This window comes from Pituophis catenifer, unplaced genomic scaffold (genome assembly GCF_029215685.1).
Source record: "Pituophis catenifer annectens isolate HBS135680 unplaced genomic scaffold, rPitCat1.0.hap2 SCAF_1, whole genome shotgun sequence".
In the NCBI taxonomy this organism is placed as follows: domain Eukaryota; kingdom Metazoa; phylum Chordata; class Lepidosauria; order Squamata; family Colubridae; genus Pituophis; species Pituophis catenifer.
The window spans coordinates 66,395,845-66,418,380 of NW_027256881.1; the positions used below are offsets into that span (position 1 = coordinate 66,395,845).

Consider the following 22,536-nt stretch of genomic DNA (forward strand, 5'->3'; position numbering starts at 1 on the left):
ATATTTCTATGCTGCCCACTCTCCGAGTGGGTGCCGAGCTCAAGGCACATAATTGATACTTCTAAAACAGATGCTCAAAAGTTAGCTTTTAAATCATGTACATCTGTGTTTACCTAGAAAGGTAATGACCTTGAAATGAAGGTGTTGCCTTGTTTAAACAAAGACTAAATATAACACTTTCCTTTTCCTTAGAAAATTATGATAACACTCTCTTTTAAAGGGTAATTATTTCAGAAGTAATCTGTCACGTAAATATATTTGTCTAAGTGTTAATACCTTGATATTGCTATTTTAGGTTTTGGAAGACAATGATTATGGTCGTGCAGTGGATTGGTGGGGCCTTGGAGTTGTTATGTATGAAATGATGTGTGGCAGATTGCCATTCTACAACCAGGATCATGAAAAACTTTTTGAACTCATTCTAATGGAAGATATAAAATTTCCTCGAACTCTCTCATCTGATGCAAAATCATTGCTTTCGGGTCTCTTAATAAAAGATCCAAATAAACGGTAAGATTAAAGTATAACATATATATTTTGGTATTAAAATATACAAGGGAATGAAAAAGAATGAAATGAGAATTGTTTTTTAGAAAATTCCTGTTTAAGCAACATGATGCCCTTTTCCTCACAGTGAACAGGAATTAACTGATAATATCTCTCTATTGAACTATATTTTACTCAACTATATTGACTTTTTATAGGATCAGAAGCGGCAAAGTTTATAACTAAAGAGGTAAAATTATCCTAAGAACTAAAATGGTGCTTAGTTAGTCAGTACTGGACTTTCCAGTATTTGAATTATACGTTACATTTTTAAATACAATAAATCAGGTCTAAAAGGTGATTAGTTGGTAATAATATTCTTTGGGATCACTGCAAATAATGGGATACAATTATTGAAATTGTAGGTCTGTTGTTGGCTCTCAAAAAAGATGTATTAATGTTTTTGGATTGAGAATTCAATGATGAAGCATAAAAGTTGCCCAAATTTTCCTGAAACAAATTGTAAACTGCTGTAAAGTCTCAGAGAAAATAATGGCTCAGCCCTTATCAAATTACTTCCTATAAGTAATTTAGGTATTTAGGAGAAAAAACTTGTGTTGTGTTGCAACTCTATTTGGACACTCTTCCTCTCCTTGTAAATTCAATTGTCTTATTTGAATTGATAAGATAAACTGCTGTTAATAGACAGAAGTACTATGGAATGTGAGGGTATAGCATAGCACCTCTCTGTAATTCTGTAAACTTGCCTTTTCCTTGGTTTGACAGCAATGATCTCAGGAAAAGGCATATCTCTAATAGTTGCAAAGAAGCAAAGGCAATAGTTACTACATTTTATTCATATTCCTTGGAAAACAGTCACAGACACCTATATTTTTATTTATACATTTTTATTTATATACATAAGAACACAATATAATTGTTTTTTATTTTGCTGTATGCCACTTAATAATTACCGTATTTTTCGGAGTATAAGACACACTTCCCCCCCTCCCCAAAAAGAGGCTGAAAATTTGGGGGCGTCTTATACTCTAAATGTAGCTTTTCCGAAGCTTTTTTCCAACCCTAACATGCTAGTGCTAGCGAGTGAAGCGATCTTCCGCACTTCGCCTGCTTTTCTCATTGCTTCTCTCTCTGATGATCAGCTGTGCTTTAGAAGCTGTTTTTTATCTCCAACGCATGCTCAAAACTAGCAAACTAATGCGCTGAAGCGATCAGACTAAGGACGCTAGCCAGAGAATACCTGGTGGCAGGATTTTTCCCCCTATTTTCCTCCCCCAAAACTAAGGTGTGTCTTATACGCCGAAAAATACGGTACATAATTGAAGCCATAACCCTAATCATCATTAATATGATGAAACATGCTTTATGATGCCATGATACAAGGAGAGAAGTTTGCATTGCAACTTTGTGATGCATTGCTCATTATATGCTCACCTTGTTCCTCTTTGCAGATTAAAGTAGCATAAAAATACTCAAAATATATAATTTTAAATAGATTTTATGAAATGATTTTACATATATAATACAAACTACATTCAAAGAAAAAGGTGTAGTAAATGTGAAAGAGATAAAAGAACACACACAGACACAAAAACATTTGAAAAGCCTTACATTAAAAGAATTAGAAGGGAGCTATAGCTAAATATGTTTATGGCCTAATGAGAATATTTACAGTACTTAGGTAAGCAAGATAGTCTTATTGCATAAAGGACAAAAAAACAAAAAAGTTAATTGTGAATAAGTTTGGTCATTTTGAAATGGAAGCAGGAAAAATGTAATGTAACATTACAAAAGTATAACATTATTTAAAAATATATAGAAAACTGAAAAAAAGAATAGAAGCAGTAGTTTATTTTAACAAAATCAGAAAGCATGGTAGTGACTTTTAGAAACAAAACAAGAAAGTTATACCAAAACCACAGTAAAATATCACTTTCTCAAGATTGAAAATTTGTTCAAGTTGTACTGATAAGCAGTGTTAGTGATAGAGACTAAGGTATACTTACTGGGATCTTAGTTTCCTGGATTGTCTCTTTTATCTTATAACATTTTCAGACATTATTTATTTGATTGATTGATAGCTGCCAATCTCACATACATGATGCTGAGTGATTTACAAAAAAATGAAACAAATAATATAGAATAAAAAGACATAGGATCCAAACATCATAATACCAACAGATTGGCTCTACCACATATGTGGGCCCCAGAGCTGAAGTAAAAGGAACACAAAATGCAGATAACTCTTTCTAATGTGCTTTTGTCTCACACAAAATTCACTTTACATATTCTAGGAATTTTTTTTGCTTTAAGATTAAAATCTGTATGAGCATTCTGTATTTTCAATCCAATTAATTTGGATAGAAAGTTTTAATAACTGCAAGTGAAAGTACATGAGCTCCAAATTGTATTAAGGAAGGCATATAATTAGATATGCATTGTTAATTTTTAAAAACAATTTCCCCAACTTGAAAGTTGTATTTTTAATTATTAAATGGCTTACTTATTCAATCTTAAATTATTTCATGGAATAATTTTAATTTTTTTAGTGATCACATGGTCTCTGTATACTTTCCCCCCTCTCTTTTCTTTTTTTACTAATAAGAACTGTATTGTTTATACTCTCCCCCCACTAGTCTTGGTGGAGGACCAGATGATGCTAAAGAAATTATGCGACACAGCTTCTTTGTTGGAATAAATTGGCAAGATGTATATGATAAAAAGGTAGGTTTATATCATATAAAACAGAATTCCTAAGAAATCCCAAAGAGAATATACCTTATTTCAATTATAACAAATGTATATCAAGTAAATGCATATCAGGTAAAATGTAGCAAACTATCAAACAACAACAAAACCCCCAATATATCTAATCTTAGCAATGTTGGTCTTTCCTGATTTAATAGAAGTATCTCACTTCTACTGAACTGAATCTAATCTTTTTTTAAAAAAACAGTGCTTATATTTAGTGGAATCAGACATTTCATAATTATATTTATAATATATATATTACAATAAAACAGAAAAATTGTTCCCTTTATTAAATTGCCATAGGTTTCTTGTAGAAATCTCTGATATAAATTGAATATATATAAAATTGTATTTAGAAAGCCGAATGTAATCCAAATTATATTTAGAAAGCTGAATATTTAAAAAACTGAATAAATGAATGTGGAACTGTATTTTCAAATGTTTCCTGTAGGAAAGATTAGTCAATCTATGAGTTATTGCAGGTGGGGAGTGATAGGTTGGATTTCATCCTTTCTATTGAATTTCAGGCTGATGTTATTCAGAGCAGGGATAGGCAATAATACAATTCCTGTAAGCCATAACCAGTGTGGATCAGGGGTGGGTTCTAAAATTTTTTACTACTGGTTCTGTGGGCATGGCTTATTTTGTGGGCGTGGCTTGATGGTTATGTGACAATTCTTTAGGATTTAGCAGAGGTACTGGTCTACCAGGCTTTTAACTGCTTGCAGAGCTGTACCGGTCTACTCAATTGTTTTTGGAGGCACCGATCTACTCATTTGTTTTTGGAGGCACCGGTCTACCACCACACTGCCTTTTAACACTGATCAGCTTAGGACGGCCCTTTGAAGCCCAGCGGCAAGAGTTTAAACAGTTTTTTTCCTTCTAGCCGATAAGCTGGGACTTGGGAGGCAGCAATAAATTGGGGGCGGGGCCAAATAAAAGGTAAGAATAACGGGGGGGGGGGAACGGGAGGGCCCAGCTCCAGAACAGAGAGAACAAAGAGGTTCGGTGACGTCATATCGTCACAGCTACCGGCTCGGCCGAACCGGGAGGAACCCACCACTGGTGTGGATAGTGATTCTGAAAGCCATGTGTCAAAATATTCTGAGTATCAATATGGATCCCATTAATTCAAACTTTTCAATTTGATTTATCAGAAAGAGCTTAAAAATTGGGTCACGTGTGTCATCTTCTCTCTATGCTTTTGTGTATGTGTGTGTAATACTAATTTAAGTTACTTAAATATGTCAATATTTGTACAATTTTTTAAATAAAAAAGAATGAAAGTTAAAAGTTAAATATCCTTGTTGGCTGTATGTTCCAATGATGGAAAGGAAACTATTGCAGCTCTGCAAACCATTTTGAAAGATGCTCTGCTGCTCAGAGTCTTGTGGTACCTGTGTTTCTTGAAGACTTTGTACGGCCATTTCAGGACTTTTTCTTAGGGGCAATGAAAGCATTTCCATTTGGGATAGTTGCTGAAATGAACCAGCTTGCCTCAGGGTTTCAAGCAAAGGATTCAGAGGGTCACTTTGTGTACCTGTCCTGTCAGTAGCTTACAACCTTTTAAACTCATCTTTTGTTTGGACTTTGTAAGCCTAAACTATAATTTAGTTTAAGTCTTGAGATACTATGTCATATTGAAGAAGGAATTCTTGTAGGGCCTATTGGTATTCCCGCAAAATTTGAGTTGGAGGGAGTGTTAAGCATCCTCAGGTAAATTTTTTAACATACTGAAACTTTACAGTGTTACAGTATATTAATATTACTTAAATATGTTTTTTGAAAATCTATTTTTAAAGGATTTAAACATTCCTTAATCTAGATTTAGGAAAGAATAATAGTTAGATTTTTGTCTTTAGTTGAGGAAAAATAAAGGAAATTGCTCAGAAGTAATTCACATATCTTTCTTGGTTTTTGGCGCCGGATATCTTTGGTGAAAGTGAGTGAAGCCCTTGTATTGTGTGGGTTCATTTTTTAGATTACTATCTTTTTTTGTCATCTTTGTCATATTCTTCATTTTTGTTTATTTTGTTTATTTTGTCTTGTTTTTAGTGAACTGCCCTCAGTTTTTTTATGTTGGACAGCATATAGATTTTAAAATAATTACAAATAATTATTCCAAATTATATTGAATATTTTCTAAGATCTCTGAATTAACAGTGTGTACATTGAGATTAACACAAATTAATAATTTGCAGCAGAATCCTCTGCATTTTTTTCTAGAAGTAAATCAAACTATGTTTGGTGGAGCTTATTGTGAGAGTTTAGAGGGTTGCATTATTAAAGATTGATGACTTATAAATTAAAACAATGGGAAAAGTTTTTGTCAAAATGTGTTGATTTTAAACTTCTTTTTTAAAAACTAAAGGGAAGGGAAAATGCTTTTTCACTGATATTTATTTGATATTGAGCAAATAATTTAACAAATATAAACATAACACATTTTCTGTGGCAGTTTGCAACTTGCTGTAGAGTTGCATACTATGGAGCAGTATATGAACGGTGACAGCAAATAAATAATTAAGCTAATTAGCAAACGTCAGCTATTTTATGCAATTCCAAAAAAAAAAATCACACTATTTAAAATAGAAGAGTAAATTTACTAACATTTTCCCAATCTCCAGGTGCTAAGTTTGTGAAAGTAAAAAACGAATATTCTATAATTGCATCTTAATAACATTTACAAAAATTAATAACAGAAGCTTTTTTGACTTAAGAAACAAATAAATGAGTAAAAAGGAAAATAAAATTCAGGGTAATTTTGATTATGGTGGCATAGTGATTAGAATGCAGTCTTGCAGTCTTAAAAACTCTGTCCACAGCCTTGAGTTCAATCCTGACTAGCTCAAGGTTGACTAGGCCTTCCATACATCCAAGATCAGTAAAATGTGGACCCATATTGTTGGGGGCAATATGCTGATGTTGTAAACTGCTCAGAGAGAGCTATAAAGCACTATAGAGTGGTATACAAGTCTAAGTGCCTTTGCTATTATTTAACAATATTTAATACTTAATATTCATGGTAAATAATTCTTTGTCTATACTATAAGAAAGAATGCAAAATATTCTTCTGTATCTTCTTCATTAAGGGATACATGGACTGTAGAGCTAATTTGCTTAATTTTACTGGGCTGTATCCTAAAAACAGTAGCTGGAATCCAGCTTCTGGAAAGTGGAGGCCTTGTAACCTCTGTCACTAGAGCTGCCAGTACACTCAGTGTTTGGCACCCCTTCAGAATTGATCCTTTTGCAAAACAGGAACATCACAGGATTGGAAAGGAAAGGAACCAGAAACAAATGGAGCTGTGATATTAATTAAAGTCAAGTTTATTAGTTTGTATAAACTAATACTATTAGTTTGTATAAATAAACACAATAAATAATTAGTGTGCATCCTATATTTTTGCTAGTTGAGTGCAATGTGCACATGTGAAGTTATTATACAAATACAACTAGTCTGTGGTAAACTTGTGATACTAAAACTGTCAGTGGAAATATTTTTATTCACTAGGAACTGGATTCATGTCATGAATTCTAGAAGATGTGCATTTTACTTCTGGTTCAATACAACTGATATTTCTCATAAGTTTCTATTATAAATATTAAGTATTGTCATTTTTGGCCAGTTTTCACTGTTTACCTTCAATTTTTAGCAAAAAAATCTATTGAGGGGAAAATGGATTTGCTTAGGAAGATAGAAATTCATAGGTTACTGATAATTCTATGTTATTTTCCAATGAATGAAGATAATAAAAGAACTGGGACTGCAACTTGGGAAGGGAGAGGAGTGCAACGTTGGAATGGATATGACCTTAGGAGAAAGTTTTTATGTTAAGTGACAAGAATGGATGGGATGGGGGCAAGATGAGAGAATGCAAAAAAAGAGACTGCAGGATACATGTATGAAAAAAAATGCTTACATCATTTTTCTAGTGTTGATCTTGAGAAAAAAAATGGACATGGAAAAAAAAGTTGAAACTAGAGTGAAAGTTCAGTGACCAAGGAAGCGGAAGTATGAGCTGTATTTGAAAAAGCATTAGAAAATAATTTTATATCTCAATAGAATGGATAGAAACTGGATGTAAGGCAATGTTGAAGTTGCTTATCCTCTAGAGTGCCATAGAAATGAGGGCTTCTGGTTGACATTATGGTGAGATCAATCACGAGGAGCACTCTGTGCTCCTGTACTGAGTTCTCCCCGTTGATGGGCTCTGAAAGGAGCCAAAGTTGCCCTGTAGGGGTGGTGAAGCAAAGAGGGGTGCCCTGTGAGGTCGAGGAGAGTTGCAACTCTCCTGTCTGACCCAGGGTTTGTTTTCCCTCAGCCACAGTGAGGAGAAGAGGCAGCCAAAAGATGGCTGCCACGAAGCTGGGACAACCAAGGAACAACTAAGACTGGTGCTGGAGCAAAGTAGGTGAACAGTGGCTGGAACTGGGGGAGAAGATTCCTTTTTACTTAAAACCTAACCCCAAGGAACTATTTGCTCAAAATTGCTTGTTAAAACGGCGATTCAGCACTCTGAGAAAAATACCAGACTGGAAGGAAAAGACTTAATTAAAGAGAGGAAACAATAAATTTCTAAAAAAACAGAAGTTTGGACTCTTAAACTGAAAAGATGTGGTAATGGGAAGGCTTAGCCTGCTTCTATAATTGAATTACAATTGAAATTACGATCAAAATAACTATAATTAGACTGACTAGTGACAACATTGAAATTTAAGTTGAGAGCACCACCTGCTGATGAAAGGAAAATATACAAGTCTGGGAATACTTATATGAAGGATTGTGAAAATATCTACTGGCTTATATTTACCCTGTGACTACTGGAAATTCAAATATGAGAACAAGGAAGTTATCTAATTAAAGTGACCCCTGAAAGTTATGCTAGAAGATTGAACCTGTAAAGGGGACATAAAGAGGCTTTTGATAACTCATGGGACTATTTAAATGGAACTGATTGATTTCCTATGGGATACAAAGAACTGTGATCAGTGTACTTATTGAAGGGCAATTTTAGGTCTGAATAAATGGTTCTTGGACTACTGGATAAAAGTGGGATTTTAAAAAACAAAACAAAATAAGATACTTCATAAGGAAGGAATTAGTGGAATTTTGAAGGAGATGGAATTGATTTTCCAAAACACAAAGAACATCATGGAGAAAGGATTTAAGGAGATTGTGGAAAAAATGGAAAATACTATATGAAGGATGATGAGTAAAGATCAAGATGCTCAGAAAAGGGAGGAGCTAACAGAAGGAATGGAGGAAAAGATAGAACCAAAGAACCTGCAAACAAAAGAAGAAGACAAGGAGGAGATAATAATAAAAATAACAATGATTGTTGAATTAAACCAGGGGGAAATATTTTAAGAGAGTTGGAAAGAGAATTGGAAATACAGAAATATACTCTTGAACGGGAGATAGGAGTTTGGGCAGATACTTCGGAAGCTAGGCAGTGGAAGAGGGTAGAGATGGGAGAAATACTTAGATTGTATAGTCAAGAAGTAGATACAGACAGAAATAAAGATCTAAGAGAGGAATATGGGAGGCAAGTAAAAAAAAAGCATAGCAACTAAAGTACTGAAGCGGACAAGAGACGATGGTTAGAAAGAAAAGATTTTCTTTTTTTCCTTTGATGTTTTGATTTGCTTTTCTTTTTCTCTTTCCCTTTTTTAGAATGGTGGCATGATTAGAAGTTAGGTAAAAATAAGAGAAGGGGGAAATATTTGTATACACATATCTTTATATAATGGAATAAAAGTAGCAATAAAATTGAATGATGGTTTTATTAGAATATTATTAGAAATTGAATGATGGTATTATTAAGTATGTTTTAATAATATTGTGATTGGCATTGTAATAATATATTGAAACACTGAGCAATTAAATAATGAAAGAATATTCTTTAATATAAACATGTGTATTACTGTCAGAAATATATATATTTGATGATTGTAAAGAATACGATAAGATTAATTTTGTATGTCTAAATAATATTGGGATTGGTATTGAGTTGTGTATTGAAACATTGAATAATGAAATAATGATTGTATCTTAATACAAATAGATGTAAAGAGTGAAATATGGGAGGTCAGGTAAAAATGAACAGGATTTCAAAGCACCAAAATGGGCGAGAGATGTTGGATAGAAAGAAAACTTCTTTTAATAAAAGGGTGACATGATTAGAAGTTAGAATAGAGATAGAAATAAGAGAAAGGGGGAATATTAGAGTATACATTTTTATTTAATAAAATAAAAGCAATAACAAGAGGGAAGCTTAGAAATTTAATGGCAGTAATATTATGTATGATCAAATAATATGGTGAGTGGCATTAGATCAATATATAAAAACATGGAATAATTAAATAATGATAAACTACAACTTAATACAAATGTGTATTATTATTAGAAATATATGTTGGTTGAATGTAATAACTATGATTAATTCTACTAGTTTTATTTGCATTAGAAAGTATGACACCCAGGTGTCACACTGTTCACGCATTGATATGTATATGTAAAATAAAATAAAATAAAAATAAATAAAAAACTTATATATATATAAAAAGAAATGTTTGTAGTTACACAGATGGAAAGAATGAATAAAGGCTTGGTGGAATGTTGAAAGCAAAAAGGCCCTGGATAAGAAAAAAAATGCATGCCCAAGAATAATTGCTGAAAAAAATATGTATATTTATTTCTTTCATTTATATGGCTGTCCCACTTACAAAAGAGATGTTGGGCAACATATAGTTAGATGAAAGCATAAAAACAAATGCTAAAACAAAACGCAGCATCCAGTACAGAATAACCAAGGCCAACCATCACATATTTCATTCATGTTGTTTCATCTCTGGATGGCTTATTCCATGCTTTAAAATACTGGGGGAAGAACCAGGTTTTTCAGACCCGTGAACAGAACAGCAGGATCAGGGTCATCTAAATCTTGGGCAAAGCATTCCTTAGGGCAAATGCTGTGACAGTGAAAGCATGCCTCCTGGTCCTGCCAGGTGACACTGTTTCTTATAAAAATCCCACAGCATGCCCATTCTGCCAGATTCCATAGGATGAACAGATATAATTGTGACAGATGGACACACAAATAACTTGGCCCCATTCCACGAAAGACTTTATAGGTGATAATCAGCACTTTGAATTGCATCCAGAAGCCGAAAAGGAACTAGTATAGCTCACAAAATAATGGTGCTACATGCAACATGTCTTCAGGACCACCAGATAAAAGTCTGGAGCACTGCGAAGTTGGGGAAAAAAGAAAACAGTTTAGTTCCCCCCCCCCAATCGAATAGTAGTGGTGTTTGAGGCAATATGGCTGCTCGCAGTATGATAGGTCATGTGACAGCAGCAGGATGCAGACTGGCAGTCCAGCTGAGCCACCTGCTGCTCCTGTTCTCATTGTCACACATATTCCAGACATCTTCTGGAATGTAAAAGCGCAGACAACATAGAGGTGCTGTCAGCACAATACTCAGGGAGAGGGGAAAACAGTCCAATCAGATATGCTGCTGTTTACCTGAGGGAGGAATAAAGCCAGCGTAGCCACCATTGCAGAACCAATGACATTTTGTCAGCAAAGTGGCAGCAACTCCTGCTCAACTCTCCCATCCACTGAACAGCTGATCAGAGGTGCCTTCATTATTGCTTTTCCACTGCCCACTTGCTGACTGCACAATTCTTGGCAAAAAGGAGAGCTGTAGGAAAGGCCTTCTTGTTTGGTTACCTAAGAGGCCCTCTGTGACATGAATCATCACTACTACTCTGATGCCATAAAGCCTCACTGCCTGGCCGCAGTCCAGGCTATGGACCGGGGTTGGGGACCCTTGCTATAGCTCATATTCTGTATATTTATGTTCTGACCTAGGCTTCTTTAAAAAGCGTGAAGCAGAGTCTTGGTCCCGGCAAAACCCCTTTTATTTACACAACTGTGAATTCCTTTCATTCACAGTCAGCAAGGCATGGCAAACAGTCTTTCAGAGGAATATTTATCAACACAAACCTTATTTCGCTTGGAAAGCTGCCAGATAACTACCGTGTTTCCCTGAAAATAAGACCCTGTCTTACATTTTTTTGAACCCCGAAATAAGTGCTTGGCCTTATTTTTGAGGAGGTCTTACTATTTTGGGGCGTGTGGAGCAAGATGGGGCTCCTCTTGGCATCTTACCTGATTTCCAGCTCTGTCTCCCTAATTCTTACCAGAGGAAATCGGGACCGGCTGCGCATGCAGTTAAATATTTTCGGGGAGGGCTTATTTTCAGGGGGGGGGAGAGTTATTTTAGCACATGCGCTCAAAAGCCCGATTGGGCTTATTATCCGGGGAGGTCTTATTTTCGAGGAAACAAGGTAGTTTCCAAATGCAGGGCAGGGCAAAACTTGGCACAGAGTCTCTTATAGTCACGAATAGAACTTTCCACTCTTAAAATGACTGACCGAACAAATTGTTTCTTGCAAAAGTCCACTCCCCGTTCGCTCCTCTTTTGTTTCCTATAGGAGGGGCCAATCACCTTCAAGGCTCAAGGTTGACTCAGCCTTCCATCCTTTCTAAGGTAGGTTAAATGAGAACCCAGTTTGTGGGGGCAATAAGCTGACTTTGTATAAATATACAAAAGTATGAAGGCTATTGCTTAACGCATTATAAGCCGCCCTGAGTCTCCGGAGAAGGGCGGCATATAAATCAAATTTAAAAAAAAAAAAAAAAGGTGTGGCTTTACTCCCAAGTCGACCCTGCTTTCTTAGTTGTTCTTGTCTTCTGGCAGCTCTGCGCACGCGCACACTGGGAACAGGCTCCAGTTGTTTCTCTGCCTTGCTGCTGTCTAGCTCCCTCTCTGTCTCCGACGCAGAGCCCTTGTCTGAGCTTTCCCCAGCCCCCAGGACTGGCCCAAGTTCCTCCACAACCTCCTCACTGTCTGACTCTGCTGCCGGCTCTGCTTGCCGGCGGTGGGCCACAACAATTTATTTATATAAAAGTTAACTCTCCCATCCTTAGCACACATCTGGCACAATTGGGAGTGGGAAGATTTTGTAATGTATATGGCGTGAGAAATGTGGAGAATAAAGATGCAAAGAAATAAAAATGGTTATGAGAGTCATTGTTGAATGAAATGTATGAGTGATATGTAAAATATAATCAAATAAGGTCAATTATTTTACATTAATACTGGTAAGAATACAAAAAACAAAAAAGTTTAGAACATTGTGAAAGCAAGGCAGGTTTTCAAGAATATAAAGGCAAAGAGAACATAGTGAATGGTGTTCTTATGATCTGCCTTTATTTTCTTTTTGTTTACTGCTTCTTTTTTGCTGCTTTATAACTTTGCTTACCCTGAAGAAAATTGCCTGTACCTCTGTACCTATTACTGAGATTTATTGTTTTATCTAACACCAATTAAATTGAAAGTTCTGCTTTTTCTATGTCAGAACTTTGAGATTAGAGTAACTACCATCTAAGCACATCCTCTTTGGTCTGATTTTGCTGATAGAGAAAATGTTTTAATAGTTTGTTTTAAGTTTTGGAAGAAATGTAGTCTATCATAAATCCTGTATATATGGTATATAACTGATTAAGATTTAATTACAGATATTCTGATCCAAAACAGAAAAAGCCTAAAATAATTAAAGTTACAAGACCTTTGATCTAAAAAGATTGATACAAAAGACAGATTAATGCTGATTCAGCTTCTTTGCTGTTAGATGGCAGTCTTGGCGAAGCTTCTTTCTTGACTTTCTGGATTTGTAGGAAAAGAAGGAAGGATAGATGAATAGATATTGAAAAAAAAGTTAGGTTTTTCAGGTGTGTAATGATTATATAAAACATAGACTAATAAGAGTTGGAAGGGATCTTGGAGGCCTTCTAGTCCAGGGGTCGGCAACTTTAAACACTCAAAGAGCCATTTGGACCTGTTTCCCACAAAAAAAAAAAAAAAAACACCGAGAGCCACAAACCCCTTTTGACATCTAAAATGAAGATAATACTGCATATAGCGTTTTCAATAAAATTTATTGAAATATTAGATTATTTGTAAAAAATATATAGTTTAATCTAATTAATTTAATGTATTCAAATTAAGTTACATTGGTATAAAATTTGTATGTAGAGAAAAAGTCTTGATTTAAGGAATGCATCATCTACTGTTTTGTTTAAATTAAAAAATGCTTTATTGAATGAAAGGGAAATAAAGTATCTATACTTTATAAATCAGAACCTATTTTATTAGCCTCTAACAATTTAGCACCGACAGCTGTAATACTAAACATTTTATTTAAAAAAACCTTCTCAACTGGTGGTTTTAAAATTTCTTCCCCATCATTTCATTAATAGTGAGAAGTGACTGGCCATTTTAAAAGTACTTTTATCTTAGATTTTAAGGTAGATATGTTAAGGTAGATATGTGCTTATCTGTATTTTTAGCCAGCAGGAAAAGAAACAAAAAACTTTTTCCTTCACAAAAGCCACATATCAACGCCGCTTTGACTTATCATGTTACTGTACAAATCCTGTGGTAGAAATAAATGCACCTCCTGCTGGAGGGCGCCACGAGCAAGAACTGCTCAAGCCATTTCAGGATTGAATGTACTATACAGTAGCGTAGTCAGTGGAGCTCTTTTGGAGCATGAGGAAAGGTCCGTGGTAAATGCAACAGGTTTTCTTTTTTGGGGGAAAAAGTTTCTCTTCTTTCCATTACACAAGCCAGGCAGATTATTTTACCTCATCTTCCCTAGTTCAGCGCTATGATAAATTTGCAGCTTGGGAGCTTCCCAAAAGGATTAAAAGATATGTCACCTAACTTTTATTTCTGACACACACACCCTCTGCCCAGTTGGTCTTCTTGTTCTTCTTTGCTGAGGGAGCAAACCGGACAGATGGAAATCAATTATGAATGTTGAGGGCGAAAAGTTGGCTGATTTCAAGCACTCCCTTCCTGCGGGTCTCCCTTCAAATCACTGGAAAAGCCTCCCACCCTCACGCAGGACATAATCATAGATTATTTCTTTCCAATCTTATGGTAAATGTTTATTTAGAATTTACTCCACCTGATCATTTGAGTTACGGAATATCTATATTCTCTCTGTGTGAATGCGTGTGTGTGTGTGTGTGTGCGCACACACACACACATATGCTTCTAAGCTCTCGAAGACCTCCATCAGGCCGCAGAAGCGAAACCAACCCTACCTCTTCATATGCATTCATGTGCAACCATGAACGTGTGCATGTGCCCCTTTCGCCCGCACGTGTGGGATCGAAGGTCCACACTGCCAGCCTACGGGTGTCTCTGCAAGGAAAAGTTGGGTGTCGCTTAAGAGTTTTCCCCAGCAGGAAGAGCGATGGCGGGGGGTGCCCCCATAAGAGAATCGGGTTTTACTAGGCAGGGAGCCGCAGCAGATGGAGCTCTCAAGCTGCGGGTTGCCGACCCCTGTTAGTCCAACACCCTGCTCAGCTGGAGACCATATACCACTCTGGACAAATAGCTCTCCAATGTCCTTTTGAAAACTTCCAATGATGGAGCACTTACATCTTATGGAGGGAAGCCATTCCACTGACTAATTGTTCTCACTGTCAGGAAATTTTAGTTCTATGTAGGTTGGATCTCTCTTTAATGACTTCCACCTGTTACTTCTTGTCCAGCTCCCAGGTACCTTGGAGAATAAGTAAACTCCTTCTCTGTGACATCTCTTCAAATACTGGCAGACTGCTATCATATCGCCCCTAATCTTTCTCTTTGTAAGACTTTGAAACCCTAATTTCCTTATTCGTTCATCATATGGCTTTACCTCCAGACCTTTTATCATCTTCATTGCCCTTCTTTGCATTGTTTATATGATCTTATGATGTCTCTATTTTGTATTGTTGTGACCAGAATGGGATACAATATTCCAAGTGTGGTTTCATTGGTGCAGTATAAAATAGTACTATCACTTCATGTGACATTTAAATCATCCCTTCATTGATGTAATCTAGGATTGCATTGGCTTTTTTGACAGCAGCAGCACATTGCTGGCTCATACTTAAATGGTGGTCTACAAGGACACCCAGTAGTTGCTATTGTTCAGCAGGTACCACCTAGTCTATATCTGTACATTTCTTTTTTCTTCCCTATGTGTAGGACCTTCATTTTCTCACCACTGAATTGCATACTGTGTTTCCCTGAAAATAAGACCAGATCTTATATTAATTTTTGCTCCAAAAGACGCATTAGGGCTTATTTTCTGGTTAGGTCTTATTTTGGGGAAAATATGGTACTAAATGCACCCATCTGGCTGACAATCTTAACTGGGGCTTATTTTGGCGGTAGGGCTTATATTACGAGCATCCTGGAAAATCATGCTAGGATTTATTTTCCAGTTGGGTCTTATTTTCGGAGAAACAAGGTATTGTTGGATAGGGTCCGCTCTTCCAAGTCCTTCTAAATCTTGAGTCTTTCATCTAAAGCAGGGGTGTCAAACTTGAGGTGTCACGTTTTCATGACTCCCTTTGCTAAAACGGGGGTGGGCATGGCCGGCATGTGATTCATCCAGCCTGCAGGCCACGATTTTGACACCTCTGATCTAAATAATCAGCAGTTTTCTCCAGTTTGGTGTCTTCTGCAAATTTGCTGAGTATCCTGTCTATCCTCTATCATTTATGAAGATGTTGAAGAGCACTGGACCTAAGACAGAACCTTGAGATACCCCACTCAGGCTGTTCTCCATGTAGATGTATTTCTATTGAGGAATACCCACTGAGTGCAGTTGGTTAGTCAGTTGCAAATCCATCTGGTGGTAGTACTTTCTATCCCATATTGTTCTATCTTATCAAGAGGTAGACTGTGAACTACTGTGGATAGGTGTTCTCTTATCATTTTCTTGCCTATTTTGACTTTCATTTCTAGTCTGTCTCCTACAGTGCTGCTTTTAATAGGATGAACTATTTCTTCCTTTTGCATAAAGACAGATGCAAAGAATGAATTAAGCAGTTCTTCTTTTTCCCTGCTACCCATCACCTCCTTGCCATCTAAAAGATTCTATAAACCACATGAAACTATTGTTTTAGACATCACTGGAAAAGAGATTTAAGAAACCAAGACATATATGCAGGGGAAAGGATGATTTGTGAAAATTGGAATGTAATGTACAGTGTGTTCAAGCCCATTTATTTCAGTAAATGGTTGATTAAATTTGTGATGCTTATGTTAATGGATGTGTTTTTATTTTAGCTTTTTAATATAATGTGTTATTTTAAAATGGGAATAAAATGCTTATCAAATAAATAAAGACTTCTTGTGATCTATGAATTCTTTATTTGTAAGACTGCTTTCTCCCCTCTCTGTAATCACTAAAATAGAAATTCATTAGGCTAAACCTTGGCCAAAGTAGTTTGTTAATTGGCATTCAGGTTTCAGTTATCTTCTTACCTGTTCTTAACTAGTAGGATAAAATTAATTAATCTCTTCCCGCTTTTTACAGTTGTACTTTTAAATTTAGTATGTTCATATTTATTAATAAACATTTTTCTTTCACTACACCTTCAGCTTGTTCCTCCTTTTAAACCTCAAGTGACATCTGAGACGGACACCAGATACTTTGATGAAGAGTTTACTGCTCAAACTATTACAATAACACCACCTGAAAAATGTAAGTATCTCATTATTAAGGAAGGTAGGAGGGGAAGAATTCACCTTAGATTATGAAGCTATTACAACAAATAATAGCTATAATACTAATTTGTGAATGTGAGCATCCAATGATGATATCAGTCAGCCATTGAGGAGGGTCCCTGGGAATCAGAAAGATCTGCCAGCAAGAAGAGAAGAACATTGATAGTTCATTTAATTTTTCCCTTTTTTGGCACGCTGTATTCTTCCCAAATTCTTTTTGGTGGGTGTCTTCAATAGCAGAGGTCTGTGTTATTCGCATTCATCCAAATCATCAGGATAGAGCTGTTATGAGGTATAAAAGACTGCAGAGACAGGAGGGGAAGAATAAGGAGTTATTGGCTGCCTTTCATTTGTATATATATTGAGTATATCTGGAGCTGTCTAAGAGATGTTATAGTAGGAAATCTTCATAATTATATACTCTGATGTACATAATTTAGAAGGATAAAAAAAGCCCCTGTGATTAATACAAGATGGGTTGGATGAGTAGGTGGGAATTAGTTCAAAAGTTCAGAGTATTAACCTACAGGAGTGGGAGTCTGTTTAATCTATTTTTTCACTCTACTGAATATTGGGCATCCTTTTTTATAAAGTATTACAAAAGAATTCTAAAGACTTGTAACATTTATATTTCATATTAGGCCTAATTAATCTGATTCTGTTTAGTCTATTCGGCTTCTCATTCTGAAAAATATTTGCAAAAATAGTTTTACATATCTCTACAAAAGATCATAGTAAACATAAACACAAAAATAATTTCATATTCAAAAATTTTATGTTTAATTGGCAACTTGAAATGTAAAATGTATATTAAAATCTTCCAACAATAAAATTTGAAAGGCAAAATATGAATTTTTTCCCACTTTTCATTGAACTAATCTTACGAAAAAATTCATTTAAGACGGTATCATTCTAATAATAAAATATGTGCAAAACTCCTTATGTCAATATAGAGGAACATATTAGTCATTTTTTATGCGGCTATCTTTAACCTTCAATTCCACAGATGATGAAGATGGCATGGACTGCATGGACAATGAGAGACGACCACATTTCCCTCAGTTTTCTTATTCTGCAAGTGGCCGGGAATAATTTCCTGTTTTGTATTCCTGCTATAGAGACATATTCAATTTATTACTAAAAAAGATTCCTGAACATCACCACCAGTCCTTGTTATTATTTAGGAGAGCAGAGCACTTTTAGAAATCATTCCAAATTGATCAAGTTCCTTTTTTTGATTAATCAGCCTAGTTGATTTATCTGCATGAGGTGTTACATTGGTCTAAATTGACCTGCGGTTACTGCTGTCTCAGCATGAAAGTCATAGCAAAAAGCATTCCCCAGATATTAGAAGGCAGATTCTCAGTTGCGTGATTTGTGCACAACTAGCTCTTATTCTCTTGCCTTCTCGGAGCAGAGGTTAAAAGGCATGCTGGTCTGTGATACAGTCCTTGCTCCCTTCTAAAATTAATTCCATTAATTTGGATGTTTTCTCAAGCTGAAAATATTACAAGGTGGTTGTGTACATATGCAAGCTTTTGGTAGATGTATGTCATCACTTGAATCAGTTTCACCTTTAATATGTGGATAAAAACATTTAGGCAAAGGACCTATAATTGTGTGTGTGTATGTGTGCGTGTGTGTGCACATACACATACTCACAGACAAACACAGAAAGATAGATATATGTATAATTATATATAATTATTTTTTAACTGTTGGATACTACCCAAGAAGCAAAAAGTCTGGGATTACCAGTTTTCCACTTAGACTTCCAGATTCATGTGCAATTATGGAGAATGGGACATTTAAATGGAAGAAATTATAACATAAAAGCAGCAAGTGATGTTGTTTCAACCTCTTATGATTTGTGTCTTGTGCTTTCCTTTTTCTTTGTTGATATTCATCACCCCTGGAGGCTGAAGAATTTAGACAAGCTTAACAACATTGCTTTTCACCAAAATTTGTATACTGAGGTAAACAATTGTTTACCTTTTATGTTTTTTTTTTGAGTTTATGAACTAGTTTCTTTTTCTTCAGATGTTTTAATTGAATATTTTGTTACACTTCAGTAGTATTTATTTTTTAGTGACAATGATTGTATGTGTCATGTTTGCAATGCTGCTACATCCTAGAAGAGGCTTGCAATTTATTTTATAATGTACGGAAGAACTGTACAAGCTGAACAAAAGAATGCACTTTTTTTCTATATGAAAATGTTAAAATTCTGAAAGTGTACCTTGTACTTAGAATTTGGTTTTTATAGTTAAACTGTTTCATTATGGTCAAGAAAAAAAAAATCCCCAACCCATATATCCCAATTGTTTGCACAGTCTTTACTGAAGTTGAATGTTGTATAGAAGTTGGATAACCCTTCAACAAATTTAAATTACCAAGGCCACGATGATTATAAGAATGCATTGTAAAGTTTCAAACATTTAGTTAGATTGATAGGAGTATCTGTTTTAAAATACCGTATTAGTTCTAGCCATGACAGATGCAACATTTTTAGTAAACCTAATTCTCAAAATATTTATTAAATAGGATGTTTGAATATTTATTTTTTCATTTAAAAGATTTTTAAAAATAAACATGTGACGAAAGGCAATTTATGATATGACCTTTGATGATGGGAGTTGAGATTTTCTAATGGAGCTAGTAAGTGTAATAGTGCATGCCAGATTAGCCCTGAAGGATGATCTGTGGGATTGTAACTGATGATTCTTGACTTCATTCTTTGTATCTCCTATAATCTTTTAAGCTCTTATATGACTTGTCTAAGTCTTATGAAAGCTGCCCTCATGACTTTAAAAAATATTTACATGCAATTGTGTCCATCTTTTGATGCAGAAAATGTACATACTTTGAAGTATCACTGCAGGCAGTGGAACATGCTAGGGTTATCAAGAGGCATGTGGGCATTTTATTCAGGCAGCTAGGTTAAATCTATGCTTTAAAGAAATAAGGTAGGTATCATTGTACTTCTACACTATAGTAGGTCAGAAATACTGTGTATCTCTTGTGTGGAATGATTATAGAATAAGACAACATCTGCATTTATTAAAAATTGCAAAGCAGTAAAGAACAGTCAGAAAGAATGAGAAATTTAGTTTATAATCAGTGTTTTAGTACTATGTATTAAATACGAGTACACTGGTTCTTTAATGATAGTCGAAGTATTCTCAGTTCAGCAGTACTAATATGCAAAAATTTCTTTGATCTTCAGATGGACAAGGTGGTTAATTAGGACTGCTTCTCTCCTTTTGCCATGGATAAATAAGAGAAGTCAGGAGTCTCATACTCCAAATGGATGAGGTCATGTACTATCATCATTTTCCTATCTGAAATATGCCAGCCTAAACTAATAAAAAAGCCTGACATATATAAGATACATTTCTTCTCCTGTGCAGCCCTTATATAAAAGTCTGCATATGGATCAGTCTTGCTGAATTGGAAGAGGTATGCCTTTCCACAGTTCAAGACATTTATTCATTAGTGTGTGCCTGGGCCATTTTAGATTACTCATAATTATTTTACACATAATCATTAAGCGGATATAGTTCAGTACTAAAGAATAGAGCAGCCACAGTTGAACAGACTCTTTAGGGGAAAGGGGTATTCATTAAATTTGAATGTCCGTTAAACTCTCAGGTTGCCCTCTGCCTCCCACCATCCACACCCCACTTACCTTGCTTTCCCCCCCTTCCTAGAGATGAACTGCAGGAAAAAGCACTTTCAAATACAGCCCTTCAAGGGAGGTAGTTGTTCCTAGCATCAGTCTTTGGGATATTTGATGACACTTTTCTCTCTAGCTCCTGTCACCAAGGAAGCAGCGGCCAGAGCTGCAGATGAGGGAAGGGGAAGGAATCACAGCTGTTGCTCCTCCTCACAGCACCTCCCCAGCCTCTTTTCCTTAGCTCAGCTCAGCTCAGCTCAGCTCAGCTCAGCTCAGCCCAGCCCAGCCCCACCCCTCCTCCTACCATCGTCTGCCAGGTTTTCTCAGCCCCTTTTCTCCTTGACCCTCCCAGGAACTCCACCATTAAGTATGTACAATATACACCCACCCCCACCTGATCATCCTTGCATTTTCTGTTTCCCAGAAGTTAAACAGGAAGCGTATCCATTTTTGAAGGTTTACCAGCAACTGCTCTCCAGACCATTCTCCCAAACGAGAAGTCTGTTATTTTTGGGATATTGCCCACATGGAAATTTTGTTCGTTGTGTCCAAAGTCCATTAGTCCTGCACTATTTGTGATGGTCAATGGTAAATTATTTTTTTTAACCTGCCATTTGGTCAGTCGGTATGGAGGAATAACATTCCATGCAATCCCATTTTTACATTATACAAATATTGTATTTTACGTTCTGAATCATTAATACTACTTTTATGATGACTTGATTTTTTTTAGTTCATAATCCTATCTGATTATAATAGTTTCTACCCACTGCTTTCAGAGTTTTGATGTGTTGGCCAGGGAACTTAATGTAGTAAAATTATAGAGATTAAGAAAAAAATGAAATCTTGAAATAGATAAAATAGAATTTCTGTGATCTTTTCCTTGGTTTTGTATAAGGGATATTTTACCTTTTATAATTAGCCCCAGATTCTAGATTAGTAACGCTTATTAATATGTTATCAAAACCAACATAGATCAGTTATGCTAATATGCAAGAAAATATAAAAGCAAATATTAACTCGCAGTTGAGTTATGCTGCCTACTCAACATAAAATAATATATCTGTATAAAATGAGGCCAACAGATATTCTTTTTCTTATCTGATGTATATCAAGCAGTCTCATTTAGGATGCTCGTTCCACCAATATTAGGTGAATGAGGCTCAATTCAGTTTTCCTACCTTCTTGCTACACTTAATTTTTAACAGAGTTTTAGATTTTTAACAAGGTTGTCTCACCCTTTCTCAATATATAATATGGATAGATGAGAGTGTTATTTATGAATATTAACTCTCTTCTGAATTCCTCCTGTCAACCAACCTAATGTGCTAGTTCAGAAGAAATTAGCTTTTGTCCAAAGGATCAGAAATATATTCTAGCATCTTGTACAGGCATGTTACTTGAACCATTTGAATGATCCCATCTCTATTGCAGGGTGCAAACATTGGGCTTCAGAAGAGAATATTTCAGCATGGCTGCAGTATTGACCAGGGAACACATTGTATTTTGTGCAACACTGATGGGATCAGGACATTACTTCAAGATCATTCATATTCAATAGTGAATGGGCTCTACCATTCTGAAGTATTCATTGCTTCATAGATTATTTTTTAGATCATTACTATAAATGAATTCTTTGATAACACATTTTTGCTGTTTGCTATTTTTTGAAAAATTCACAGATGAAGTTATAGAAGTATCATAGGGTTAGTCTTCAAGTTCTAGATGATCTCCTGAAGAGTTATGAGATCATTAATGTCTTTCATCTTTTCCTGGGTCTTCAGACAAGGGCAGTGCTATTAAATACACAATAAAATGTTTTCTGAGAAAAGTTAAACCCACTTTCAATTTTGCTATTTTGCTGAAAAGGAACTTGTAATTTGATGAATATGTGATCAGCTGAACGAAAAACCAGCTTTCTTTTGGCACTAGATGGCAACACTAAAGCCATGTGT

General features: G+C 35.5%; 1 protein-coding gene across 1 annotated transcript in view; it reads left to right on the top strand.

Annotated features, from left to right (window-relative positions):
- The window catches only part of AKT3 (AKT serine/threonine kinase 3), a 174,004-nt gene extending 155,231 nt beyond the window's left edge, over nt 1-18,773 (top strand). The window contains exons 11-14 of the mRNA XM_070950561.1: nt 296-510; nt 3,144-3,231; nt 16,780-16,882; nt 17,912-18,773. Coding sequence (XP_070806662.1) covers nt 296-510; nt 3,144-3,231; nt 16,780-16,882; nt 17,912-17,997 — 492 coding nt within the window. The 3' untranslated portion in view covers nt 17,998-18,773. The remainder of the gene's footprint in view (nt 1-295; nt 511-3,143; nt 3,232-16,779; nt 16,883-17,911) is intronic.
- Nucleotides 18,774-22,536: the final 3,763 nt, after the last annotated feature.